General features: G+C 43.8%; 1 protein-coding gene across 1 annotated transcript; it reads left to right on the top strand.

Annotated features, from left to right (window-relative positions):
* Positions 1-1,103: 1,103 nt before the first annotated feature.
* Positions 1,104-13,812, top strand: LOC126272827 (ctenidin-1-like). The gene is made up of 3 exons (XM_049976024.1): positions 1,104-1,182; positions 3,966-4,112; positions 13,043-13,812. The coding sequence occupies exons 1-3, from the start codon at positions 1,168-1,170 to the stop codon at positions 13,328-13,330; spliced, it is 450 nt and encodes a 149-aa protein (XP_049831981.1). The 5' UTR covers positions 1,104-1,167; the 3' UTR covers positions 13,331-13,812.
* The last annotated feature ends 575 nt before the right edge of the window (positions 13,813-14,387 follow it).

Below are 14,387 nucleotides of genomic sequence, written 5' to 3'. Positions count from 1 at the left end.
TTCAAACTTACCTACGTTCTGTATTTTAATTTAAAAAACCTACCTATTACCAACTGTTCGTCTGAAATTGTTAGCCGAATGTTTGTGACTATTACAGCGCCATCTGACACAAAGCGAAAAAAGTTGTCCAACTAAATCATTCATATTTCTTTAAGTACAACACGAATATGTAATAAAAATGGGGGGTCCCTATTTTTAAAAAAAGGCAGTCGATATCCCTTTGACCTATGGCAGTGTCATCTAGCGGGCCAACCATCGCGCCATCTGGTTTCCCCCTTCAAGGTAGACAAATTTAGTTTGTTATAATTTTTTCGTTTGACGCTTATTTCGTGAGATATTTGGCCCGGTCACGTTCAATGTACCATCCTGCAGACGTTAGCACCCCGATGGAAATTCGATGAAGTGGACCACTGACGAACACAGAGCCGTGTCTCTGGCAGGGCGACAGACTATCGCTTTGCGGGATGGAATACGTATCAGAAGCTAGACATCTCGGGCGAAATGAAATTACGCTTCACGCCTGGCGGAAGTCGTGACGCTCTCGTAGCTGCTCCGCGCGGCAGACGGAGCGGGCGCTCCGCGGGCACAGCCGTGAGAACTGGCTGGCGGGGCGCGGTCGCCTCCTTGCGACACTGGCGCTCCGGCGGCGTATTACGGCCTCGCAGCGAGTGGCCGGTAGCCGCAGCGGCTGCGACAGCGGCAGGTGGTCTTTCGGGTGGGTGGGGGTGGGCCTCATCCCGGCGCGGCGTGGCGTCCCCGTTGGGTAACCGGAGTGCGCAACCTTCAACCGCAGCCGCTGATAAAGTGAGAGGCATCACGCCTGCGGCGGGGATGCCGCTCTGGTTCCATTCTTGACCCACGTGACCTCTCCCCTGCCCCCCACCTCGCGCGTCGAGAAGAAAGAAGCGCCTCGGAGGCACCAAAAAGCGGCACTAAGAACCGCCGCCGAGGTCCGCCCTGCCCCCCTCTTCCCGGATCCGTAACACAATTATTCACTAATGTCACGCCCTGATCTCCCTGGGAACTAGCGGTACGGTATTCGGGTAGCTCGTAAATGTGTTCGCTATATAAGCTCCGCGAGACGAGCAGGCGGGCATCAGTCAGTCGCAAGCAGCACATCGAGCAGCACTTCATCCGCTCTTCTGATTGACACCGACAGCCGTCGACATGATTAGCTCGAAGGTGAGAATTCGGGTCTGTAATGCCTCCGTGTTTAAATAAACACCCTATCAACTTCACGGAATTTCGACGTCATTCTGTAGACAAATGTCTTGTCACGTAAATGTTTGACCAACCCGTCAGGTTTTAACATCTCATTCTCCCTCCGCACATCACCGTATGATGTCCCACGATAATGACCAGGTGAATTTGTTTTTAGTAAAAAAAAAGATGTTTCTGCATCTTTTACATTTTATTTATTTATTTACTTATTACGAAAATCCCAACAGAATTCCTACCTGGATATAAAACTGTGAGCGAAGAGTTGCGTATGAGCCCTTAGTTTACAGCGTCCACATTCGTTCATATAGTACATATCGGGGAAAAGAAGTAGTTTTTTGAGAACTGAGGACATGGAAGAAAGAACTAACACGTAGCCCAGCTATAGCATCACTCGTTTTGTCCCCTCTGGCATATCTTTTCTTGGAGTACTATTTGACGATTATTCTATACAGTTCCGCCCTCTTCGGAAAAAAAAAGATAGCGTGTAGTGATGCGTAAAGACATCGAAGTAATTTTCGAACAACATTAGTACGAAAAATCAATAATTTGGATTTGTTTAATTTTTTATCCACGTTAGTTAAGACACTATTTACTTGTAAGTAAATTCAATGTCTTTTAAGAAATGAAGGAATATTTGGGTATAAAATGTAATCGGCGATGAGATCAGTGCAAATGAATCATAAATTTTAATTGTTATACGAGTAAAGAATAGAATTTACCTTTTCCTTTTCAAAGAAAAAAATCCTAGCAGTCATCTATACCCGATTTGGGGAAATGAAGCAAAACCTAAATCTGGATGGCTGGAGGCAGCTGAGCTGCACTCGTTACTTATGCCTAAGTGCGGCGCCTGAATATACAAACAGCTGGTATAAAACAACTTTCTTAACAGTGGGCCGCGTGGCCTCTGAGAATTGTCGGTGGGTGCAACTTCACTTCAGGAGGAGCCACGGCATATATTGACCAATGCAGTCTGCGTCGTGTACTTTGTTGCCAGGGAACGTTTGAATTATGAACAGTAGTCTAGTACTACATGTGGCACAACATATGAATAATGTTCGTGTTTTTTACTGCTATGAAAGTAAAATAAATATGACATAAAATTTACGACTGTGAAGTGTGATTCAGTTGTCAGGTGGTCCCCGATAAAGGGAAACAACATTCCTCCGCAGCAAGTGCTTGAGCCATCGAGAAGACAGTGCGATGCTTAGCAGATTCCACCTTGTTCACTCGCTCGGTCTAGACATTTCCTGTTGGTCTTCTAACCACTAGTTTTACGTTTAGAAACTACTTTGCACGTAGGACGTTTTCTTCCCGTTACAGTGACTTGAAAACCAGTCATTATAGCCCGCTCACAAGCACTAAAGTTTTGTCTGGTCGGTCGACTCGGTGAACAGTTTTCTAGGTGGGAAGAATGAAAGGGCACGCCACCTTCAGCACAACTGACACCAATGACATCGTCATCGATGGGACGTTAAATAATATTCTTCCTTTTTCTTTCTTTCTCTTAATTCTGGCCGACATTCAAACTATCCTATAGGGTAATGGCTGCGTTTTCGTTCATAGTATAATGTCCGTGGAATCTCTAGTTCTTCTTTTATTGGCCATCTTAAAGACCTAATTTAATTATGATTTATTCTCTGTGAATTGCCTTTTATGAGTTACTTCTTATATGTAACACGTTTACATATTTAAGGCATTTAACTCGGCAATGTGGTCTCAGTACCTAATTTTATTGACTCCTGATGATCTGCATTTAAATCGAGGTGATTTGATATGCAATTAGATCGTTGTGGGAAAGTTAATGGAATAAACCGTCCGTAGCACTGCAAAAGGAACCGTCGCACTACTCTCTTTGACTTCGAACGTCAGTCTGGGATCCGTACCAGATAGGACTGATAGAGTAAATAGAGAACAACCAAAGTAAAGCATTGCATGTCGTTACAGTAGATGCTCAGCTTTACTGGTAGACGCTGCAGACGCTTGAAGACGCTGGAAGAGAGGTCTTCTGCTCCACGGTGCTGTTTACTGTATGCATTCAGAGAGAGTACGTTTCTAGAAGGGTCATCCAATATACGTGTTTCTTCCTCGTAGGTATGTCTTTGGAAAAGCCCATGAAAGTAAAGTTAGGCATTCTAGCCCACACAGAGGCTTACTAACAATCGTTCATCATGCTGACCATTCGTGACCAAAACAGAGAAAGGGAGCATGTAACTGTGGTACACAAAGTGCCCTCTGCCGCACATCGTAGCGCGGCTTTCGGAGTATAGAAGTAGATGTATAAGTGAGTCATATTAAATTGACCAGGCCAACATTTGAACCGCTACTGGCCCTTTCATAAAGTGTCAACACAGTGGATAGTGATGATGGAGTTTCAGCCAAATGTATCCCTCGAGACTCTGATAGAACGGGAACGTATGGCGGTTTTGGTGATTCTTTCTTGAGATCTGAAGCCTGAACTCGACAGTACTGCAAATCCTAGACAGGTTTCCAGGAAGTGGCTTTCTCATTTCTTGTGATTGCTGTTCAAATACAAAAAAGGAAGAACCAATAACTACAGTAACCTGTTTCAGATAATTACAATTGGTGAGAGAATAGTAGTGGAAAACTACCTGAAGTTTGCTATTTACTACCGCAATTTTCAGACTAGGCGTACGTGAGCTCGCGTTAATTTGAATCCAGCTGAATTTGTAAGAGCACGACATTTGTAGTAAAATGCAACGTGCGTAACGCAGTGCGTGTTGCAGATGCTGGCCCTGTGCGTTGTGATGCTGGCTGCGGCGCCGCTGGTGGTGCGGGCTGACGTCGGCTACGGCAGGGGTCCCGGAGGCGGCGGCTTCGGAGGCGGATTCGGGGGTGGCTTTGGAGGCGGCAACGGTGGATTCGGAGGCGCGGTGAGTACTGAATCTTCCGTGATAGATGCGTCCAAGAGAATAAATGGAATTCAAAATTCTACGACTGATCATTCTTCTACTTCTTTCGCTTCGTCAACGTCCCTGGCATTTCTTTCCCATTTTCCTCGGTCCCAACCTCCTTAAATGTTTCTCCCTTATTTCCTCGCCTACACAGTGCATCCATTATCTTCCTTTGTCGCCTTCCATTATAATTTCTATTATTCTCTCACCAACATAGAGGTCGTACCTCTTCATGAAATGACCATACGATTGCACACCTCTCACTTGAACCTTCTTTGAAATCTCTGTCACTTTAACGCTGCCTCTTGCCTTCTTGATTCTGAACCTTTCGGCTCTGCTGACGCTACAAATTCTTCTTGACATTCTCATTTTAGATGCATCCATTGCCTTGAAATACGCCTTAATGTTGCTCCTGTCTCTGCCTCACATAGCATTACTGATCTCACTACTACATACACACTATTCATTTAGTCTTCAGATTTATTCCTCTATCGCACAATACACCTGAAGCCCTTTTCTAGTTCACCTAAACTATCTGCATTCTGCAAGCTATTGCTATGTATGAATTGCCACAGGTCGACACTGTTGATCCTAAACATTTAAAGTTACGGGTTTCTTGAAGTTTTGTCCATCCGACTGGCTTTTAAGCACATATACTCCGTTTTCTTCCTACTGATTTTCTCTCCTCTGTCTTCCAAAGCTTTTAAAAAACTGTGCCATCTGATTTCTAGGTCATCCGTGTTGACACTACATGACACTATGTCATTTGCGAACATCATATGCCAAGGAACTTGCTCTCTAACTCATTCTGATAGTACATCGATGACAAGACTTATATACAGTGGCTCAATGCAGACCTTTGATGCAACTCAACTTTAGCTAGTACGCAGTCGTTTAGCCCTACACTGCTTCTTATCCGCCCGCATTCTAGCACCATTACACAGTACCTGTCCTGAATAAGACTTAAATATTTTTCTGGCATCCCCCACCTCTCACACTTCATCAAATTTATTGCGGTGGCGCCCTGTCGTAGGGCATTTTTAGTTCTATTAAAACCATATGAAATTCCTTCTCCTTCTCCATATGTTTGTCTATTAGTTCCCGAAATCCATATACTCCATCACTGTGAGACGTCCCCTTTGAAAAATTATACATGACTGTGCTTAAACTGACACACAATATTTTTTTTTAGCGCAACGCAATCTGACTTTCAATAATCCCTACAAAAGAATGGCCCTGTCTAACATTAACCTATACCTTTCATAAATCACTTACCTCACAAAAATCTTCGTTACTCAAGATCCTGCAATACAGCGAGCGCCACTACTGCCAGCTAAATAAAAGATTCAAACTACGGAAGGCACTAACTACTGATAGGCATAGTTAGAAAATGAAAGATTTTAATAGAGAGAAAACAATGTATTTACCTTAATAGTCATAGTATATATATCAGTTCATGACATCAATTCTTACAAATTTCAAAACTCCGCCATCTCTCTCCCCACGTCCACCACTGCTGGCGGCTCACCTCCAACTGCGCAACGCTACGCGCTGTTCACATCCAGCTGCCGCTGCCCAACACTACAATGGCAGACAACAATGCAAACCAGCCACAGACTGCACACAGCACAGCCAGCGATTTTCATACAGAGCGCTACATGGCGTTACCAATAAGAAAACCTAAACAGCCTACTTACAATTGTTCCTTACTCCGGCATGAATCTTAACTGTTCAGCCCATATTGCTGTTTCTTGCCAGAGCCGTGTTTGTACTATCATCTCCCAGAGTTTCATTAAAAGTGCCATTAGTTTTATTCCTCTAAAATTACTATGATTCTGAATCGCCCATTCTCTTTGAATAAGTGGATTACGACCAGTCATGAGATATGAAAAGCAAGTTCGGATGGGGAAGGAAGGCGAGTGAAACTGGAACTTTCCATGTCAAATGAGTCATCACAGTATTAGCCTTAAGCGAAGTGCAAACCAAGAAAAGTTTTAATTTGGCCGCGGAATTGAATTGCCGTACTTCTGAATGCAAGTCCAGAATGTACCACAGCGTTACCTCACCCTGTCTCGGCGCCCAATAGGAAAGATAAACTTCAAGGAGAAAACTGTAGAAAATGATTGCAGTTTTACGGTGTTACGTTCAGTCTTGTCAACGACCTTGTCTTAGTTGTAATACAGGTACCCGTCAGATCACCGAAGTTAAGCGCTGTCGGGCTTGGCTAGCAGATGGATGGGTCACCGTCTGGGTCTACCGTGTGCTGTTGGCGGGAAGGGTGCGCTCAGCCTTTGTGAGGCCAAATCAGGAGCTACCTGACTGAGAAGTAGCGGCACCGTTGACGAAAACTGACAACGGCGGGGAGAGTGGTATGCTGACTACCTGCCCATCCACTTCGGGTGACACGGTGGCCGATCAGTACCGTTGGGTCTTCAAGGCATGTCCGGGTGGGATTTTTTTGTATTGTTTGCACGTTTATACCGGGATCAGGCTGAATTAATCGCCGTATGGAAGTCAATCGACTGCTTCCATTCCGCTTCAGTTCTCGGTCCTTGAGAACGAAGCTGATACCTGTAGCGCTTAAGGAGTTCGTTTAAAATGAAGCTGCATGCAAAAGAAAATATCACATAAACGTGGACGTTCTTCTGGTGGCATGTCAAATATCATGTCAATAATACAAGACAATTGCAGATCCCACAGAGGGAAATGTTACCTTTTGCATGGTTAACTTGAATTTCTCGTTCCGTGAAACTGGCGCCGTATTGTGTGTGAATTAGTGGACATACATCTTTTATTCGTTATTTTCGAGTTAGAGTTCATCGTTTAGTCGCTTTACATTATTGAATACGTGGAAGGCTATCATGTCCTATTATAGTGACGTCGAAGTAATACGAGTACTTTTTGTGCAAAGAAAAGAAATATTTCAGGGGGTTAAGCAAAGGAATCATTCCTAGCTCGTAGAAACTACTGAATATACCGCCGTAGAAACTATTGAATATATTCTCAGTTCTAGAGTTATATGTCAACCGGAGATACATTACTTACTAAGGGTGGGAATCTGAATAACTCATAGAAAAATTCACCACCATACCTCTTGTCACGTGCAGTTTCGCCCACAGTGATGTGACATAAAGGTATAGTGGTATAAGATGATGATGGCACTACCTGCAATGGAATTATCCAGGACACTAGTGAAGTATACATTCGTGAACTGCGTTGCCACAAGAGTTTTATAGGTAGGACAATAGCAGAAGCATCTGAAGGATGTTATAGTGTAATACCCCAACGATGGCATGTCTATTAGAGACGGTAATAGGTAGTGGCTGAGTGAATTTTCATTCTCATTCCGCACACCCTTAAACAATTGGCTTGTCTCTGGAATATTTTTCAGGACACCGCATACTGACACCAAGCGATAAATTACGTATATAGTCTATTCTAACCCCAACATTCAATTTGAGAAATGATAGAGATAACACTGAAAATATCTGCTTCACGAGCATATTGCGGCCTTTTGTCAGCACGAGAGGGGCATCTATTCGCTTGCCAGCCAGGATGTTTACCTTTGTCGTGAGCGCGAGATGGGAGGGTGGCTGCAGCCGGATGACAGATAGCATCTTTTGGGGAAACTGGGCGACTCCCGCGGCGAAGGCATCATCTCTGGGACCGCGTGAAAGTTCATGGACGTCCGTCTTACTTTCTAGCTGTCGTTAAAGCCTCGTTTCCTCCTTGTCATCGGCTGCGATGGCACGGCACGACGAGCGCCTTTCAGACATTCCGTCAGCTGCCACGACTGCCCATCATTCCCTTCTAATGGCTCGGAAACTGCTTGAGTGCGCTTTGTGAGGCACGAGCTTTGAAAGTCAGTTACCGAGCGCGCAAGGTCTCCAACCCAAACGGGAGCTCGCTGGAATCTCAGAAATGCCAACGACGTCTTACACGATAACCTTAAACGGAAGATGTGTACCGAAAGGGAAGTGAGTATTTCACTGAAGTTTAGTCACGAGGAGTTCAGTACTTCTGTCGCTCAATTTTCCATGTAATGACATGGCTAAGTTATTGCATTATACGGTTACTCATATTTATAGTATTGCTTTCAGACTGAAGCTTTCCCTCTTGCATAAGGATATGATGTGCAGTAAATACTGTAGTTTACAATTATATGGAAACTCGAAATGTGCAATCTTACTCGTAATCATAAGAAGCGGATGGAACCTTCCAAATCATTTGGCTCTTGAGGATTTTGAAAGTAAAAGCTATCAGGTAAAGAAATATGGAACATTTGTGTTCCTTGGTTTATGAGAAGCGTCCGACTTGATCGTAAGTTAGACAGTTGTTTCTCAAAAATTTGGCAAACTTCGCAGTAGATATAAAGACAAGACCTCGTATGTAAGACATAAACGGAATCTTCAAAGGTAAAGGTTTCATGGGAAAGTAATTTGAGAAGCAGACAAGGGTAAGACAGGCCAGTGATTTGATTGAATTCCACAACCCAGAAAAAATAATTAGAGCAGGAAATATTACACTTCTTTTTTATTATTAGGGCGTCCCGTCGGGTAGACCGATCGCCGGGTGCAAGTCTTTCGATTTGACGCCACTTCGGAGACTTTCGCGTCGATGGAGATGAAATGATGAGGATAAGGACAACACAACACCCAGTGCCTAAGCCGAGAAAATCTCCGACCCAGCCGGGAATCGAACCCGTGCCCTTTGGATTGACATTCTGTAGCGCTGACCACTCAGCTACCGCTGGGAGGTATCTGTCCGGGCAAAAAAAATACTGGCACTGAAGGTAGAGTGTGCAACATTTTTCAAATGACCTGCTATTAAGAGCAAAGGGTAAATAAGACGTGAAACTACATGAACGTATGGGAATTTTTGTGAAGTTTGGAAAGTAGGGGAGAGGTACTGCCAGAATTAAAGATGTGTCAATAGGTTGTGAGTCGTGCGCGCAAAAAGGTTTTCAGTCTGCCAGAAAGTTCCAGATCAGCACACACTTCGCTTTAAAGAATACTTCAAACCATGGGTGATAGCTATTTTGTTTTTCAAGGTCCAATCGGTGGCGAAATGGAAACCACAACGAAAATAAAAAAAAATTTATATGCAACATCTAACTACATCTTGCAGCTATTTCCGTATAGCCACAACTCTGTCTTACACACTTGCTGCAGCGTTGTACGAACTCTCCAATACACTCGTCGTAGAAGCCAGTTGCCAGTGCTTTCAGTCAATTCGGTGCCTGTGTCAAAATGTTGTCCTCTTCGCCGCATGTAAGTAAAGAGACGAAAATAAGAGGGAGCCACAAACGGACTGTAGGGGGACTGATCAAACGCTTGCCATCGAAAACGCTGGAGGGGTGACTTTGTTGCAGCTACAGTGTGTGGCCGAGTAGTGTCATGATGAGGAACAATGCTTGATGATAGCGTTCCTCTTCAATTGTTCTGAATTGTCTTTCGAAGACGATTTTCTCGATTCACCTGATCCACTCGCTGAGCAAGATCATCTATTGAGACCTGCATCCTTCCCTGACCTCCTGAATTATGAACGTCCGTACGTCCTGTGCCAAAGTTTCTGTACCGCTGCCGCACTGTTCTGTCACTCGTGACAGTTACGTCATGCGGGCTGCGCGGAAATAAGGCGGAACCCCTCAGCATGAAGAAATCGAATAGAAGCACGAACTTCACACATGGCAGGAGACGGTACTACACATTCCCGATATAGTGTTGATGTAACAGCAACCTATACGACATTGAAAAAGTGTATGTTTTTAGTCTATAGTCGCAATTTATTTATTTATTTCTGTGGGTTGCAGCAACTAAATTGGAGAATGATATGACAACAGAGGAAAGAATTAAATGAAATTTTGAATATGAACGACATAAATGAGGAATCATAGGTTACATATTGAAAAGAGGTGTGTAAACGTAAAAGAAAAAAGAATCACCAGAAAACGAACAGATCAGAGATCAATATACTGTTTCACATACAGAAATAGAAGAAACTGTAAGCCTGTTAAAAAATAGGAACTCTCCAGGGAAAGATAGGATACCCAATCAATTACTGAAGTGTGGAGGATGTCCACTAACTAAACAGTTAACCAAGCTGGTTAACTGGTAATAAAATTCCAAATCAATGAAGAAGTATCACAGTTGTCATGTGCAAAAAAAGGAAATAAGAAAGATCCATCCGACTACAGAGGGGTAAATCTGAAGAGCCCTTAAACTTATAACAAAACTAATAAGAAATAAAATAAAAAGCATTACTTACTTTGCAGAGGAGCAGTATGATTTTAGATCCGGTAGGTCATGGACTGGAGCAGTATTCATTCTTAGAAGGTTGTAGAGAAATCCATTGAACACAACAGACCAGCTTTACGTTGTGTTATTGATTTAAAGAAGGATTTCGATAGGATTCAGTTAATAGATGTGGTAACGTGCTCTGCAATCAAGTGATTGCTTCCAGCTTAATAAAAACCGTTTGAGACAGTTATACCAACAATTACATCCAACCGAAAATTGGTTTAGGTTAACTAGCTGCATAGCAGTGGTATTACACAAGAAGACTCTTTGAACCCGCTGTTTCTTAATATAGTCATGGACGAGATGATAAAAAAGTTATTGGCTGACAGTGGTTGTAGAATAGGTTATGAAGGGGTAAAAGTCAGTTGTAATGCTGACGATGCAAACAGCGAAGATAACCTGCAGAAGATTTTACATGTTTTTAACGTGGCAGATAAAAACATAAATATGGCGACGTTCACTCAAAAAAAAGTGTTACATTTGTGGAATCTGTTGGACGCAGACTGGAAGTGGGTGGAAAAATTATTCTATAGGTAATTACATTGAAATATTTTGGTACTGAACTGTCCGGCAGTGGAAATGTCGAAATTGAAGCTAACAGCAAAAGCAGACAAAGTGGGAGTGTATTTAAATGATACTTTTTGAAAAACACGGACACAGGAATAAAATGGCTCTAAACAATATGGGGCTTAACATCTGAAGTCATCAGTCCCCTAGACTTAGAACTACTTAAACGTAACTAACCTAAGGACATCACACACATCCATACCCGAGGCAGGATTCGAACCTGCGACCGCAGCAACAGCGCAGTTCCCGACTGAAGCGCCTAGAACCGCTCGGCCACAGCTGCCGGCTGACACAGGAGTAGAAGCAAAGGCAAGAGTATACAAAACAATAGTGAGACCAGTAGTGACGTATACAGGTGAGGCAAGACCGGAAAAATTTGAAAACAAGCAGACTTCTGGAAACCTCGGAAATGAAAATTTTCCGAAGGGTTTCAGGGAAGACACTGCGAGATACAGAGAGAAGTGAAAGCATTAGGAAAGGATGTAAAGTGAACTCCATTAATAAGTGGGTACTAGAGTAATCATGAATGGAACGAACTCATAGACAGAATGGATGGACGTAAGATTTTGAAAACAGTAAGAAATAAATTACAAGTTGGTAAAAGAAGTACTGGCTGTCGATGGAAAAGATGTTGCGACATTGTCAGAATAGAAGAAGAACATATATTTACTGTCTACTGGCTACCAGTTTCGGACACAGTACCATCCTCAGACCATCCCATGGCACGTAGTCATCACTCTCTGTCGTTCAAGGCACCTTTAGGTGGTCATTGTGCACGCAGAACTGAAAAGTGCGACGTGACACGATTGACTGGCATACTAGCGACACTGAACAACGCAGCTGCACAAAGATTCGTCGGGCTTTTAAATGTTGTTGTTGTTGTGGTCTTCAGTCCTGAGACTGGTTTGATGCAGCTCTCCAGGCTACTCTATCCTGTGAAAGCTTCTTCATCTCCCAGTACCTACTGCAGCCTACATGCTTCTGAATCTGCTTAGTGTACTCATCTCTTGGTCTCCCTCTACGATTTTTATCCTCCACGCTGCCCTCCAGTACTAAATTGGTGATCCCTCGATGCCTCAGAACATGTCCTACCAACCGATCCCTTTTTGTAGTCAAGTTGTGCCACAAACTCATTATCTCCCCAAACTCATCATCTCCCTCCTCATTAGTTATGTGATCTACCCATCTAATCTTCAGCATTCTTCTGTAGCCCCACATTTCGAAAGTTTCTATTCTCTTCTTGTCCATACTATATATCGTCCACGTTTCACTTCCATATATGGCTACACTCCATACAAATACTTTCAGAAACGACTCCGTAACACTTAAATCAATACTCGATGTTAACAAATTTCTCTTCTTCAGAAACGCTTTCCTTGCCACTGCCAGTCTACATTTTATATCCTCTCTGCTTCGACCACCGTCAGTTATTTTGCTCCCCAAATACCAGAACTCCTTTACTACTTTAAGTGTCTCATTTCCTAATGTAATTCGCTCAGCATCACCCGAGTTAACTTGATTACATTCCATTATCTTCGTTTTGATTTTGTTGATGTTCATCTTATATCCTCCTTTCAAGACACTGTCCATTCCGTTCAACTGCTCTTCCAAGTCCTTTGCTGTTTCTGAGAGAATTACAATGTCGTTCGCCAACCTCAAAGTTTTTATTTCTTCTCCATGGATTTTAACTTTTCTTTTGTCTCCTTCGCTGCTTGCTCAGTTTACAGATTGAATAGCATCGGGGAGAGGCTAGAACCCTGTCTCACTCCCCTCCCAACCACTGCATCCCTTTCATGTCCCTCGACTCTTATAACTGCCATGTGGTTACTGTACAAATTGTAAATAGCCTTTCGCTCCCTGTATTTTACCCCTGCCACCTTCAGAATTTGAAAGAGAGTATTCCAGTCAACATTGTCAAAATATTTCTCTAAGTCTCCAAATGCAAGAAATGCATATTATTTTTTGGACAAGGAGAAATAGTCTCATTCACGTGAGATGTGGCTCAGGTACTGAAACGCACGTTTGTTTTGTACCCCCCTGCAGCCGCAGCCGTACAACTTCCAGTACCAGGTCCGCGACCCGCCGTCGGGCAACGACTTCGGGCAGCAGGAGAGCGGCGACGGGGCGGGTAACGTGCGCGGCACGTACCAGGTGCTGCTGCCCGACGGCCGCAACCAGGTGGTGCGCTACACGGCCAGCGACGCCACGGGCTACGTGGCCGACGTGCAGTACTCCGGGGGCGGCGGCGGCTTCGGGGGCGGCTTCGGAGGCGGCGGCTTCGGCGGCGGCGCCGGCTCTGGTACCTACCTGCCGCCCTTCGGCAGGAAGTGAGCCGCCCTCCGCCCCCGTCCGCCGACGCTGTACAGGACGACGCGCCGCCCTCGCCGACCACCCCCCTGTTCCCCCACTGAGAGTCAGACGCGGAATGTTACATTACATTATTTTATTAATCTTTCGTCTTAACTCCTCCTCCGCATTACTCTTCGTTCAGCGCGGCGCTCTCACCCTGCCTGGCCGCCTGATTAACAGTACAAGCGTGGGGATCTGGGATCACCGCTCGTTTCCTACTCAAGTTCCTTGCAATAGCATCAGCTAACGCTGAAAATAAATCTCGATATGACAGCTGTCTCGTTAGGCAAAAGACTCTGACTTCGTACTGTTTTTGACACAGCTATTGCCTGGTTCGTTGAGGAGAAAACAGCCCCGCGCAAGTGTTTTACTCTGTATGCTGTAGACTGAGAACGCTGCTTTACGTAGCTAGTATGTTTTTTAAGCATGTTTTAGTTCATTCATATAATAAATTATTTTTGAGCATATAACGTGGTTTTACTCTTTTAACAAGTTACAAAATCCTGGCTAACATTAACAGTTGGTGCTGTTTGTAGTCACGAGACTACTTAGATTTTAATAAGTGCACCCGTAGAATTTAAAGACTATCTGCAGTGTCACACCAATTGCACTGTCTACTGACAAGGCATCTCACACTTTAACAACACACTCTCCACCTACCATTCACCCAAGTGTTTGCCATTGTTTGCCATATCGAGGAAAGTGTCCTCTCTGTCCTGAGAAAAGCTACAGCAAATATCTATAAACGACACACATGAAACACCGGTAGTAATTCATGGAAAGTCATCGAGTAAAACAAAAGTGATTTCAGGCGTTCCCCACAATAGTGCTATAGGCCCTTTGCTATTCCTTATCTACATAAACGATTTGGGAGACAATCTGAGCAGCTGTCTTCGGTTGTTTGTAGATGACGCTGTCGTTTATCGACTAATAAAGTCATCAGAAGATCAAAAAAACTGCTAAACGATTTTTAAAAAAATATCTGAATGGTGCGAAAAGTGGCATTTGACCCTAAATAACGAAAAGTCTAGGTCATCCA

This window comes from Schistocerca gregaria, chromosome 5, assembly GCF_023897955.1.
Source record: "Schistocerca gregaria isolate iqSchGreg1 chromosome 5, iqSchGreg1.2, whole genome shotgun sequence".
NCBI lineage: Eukaryota > Metazoa > Arthropoda > Insecta > Orthoptera > Acrididae > Schistocerca > Schistocerca gregaria.
Note: the sequence above shows the minus strand (reverse complement) of the source record. Positions and strands in the feature narration are given on the sequence as shown.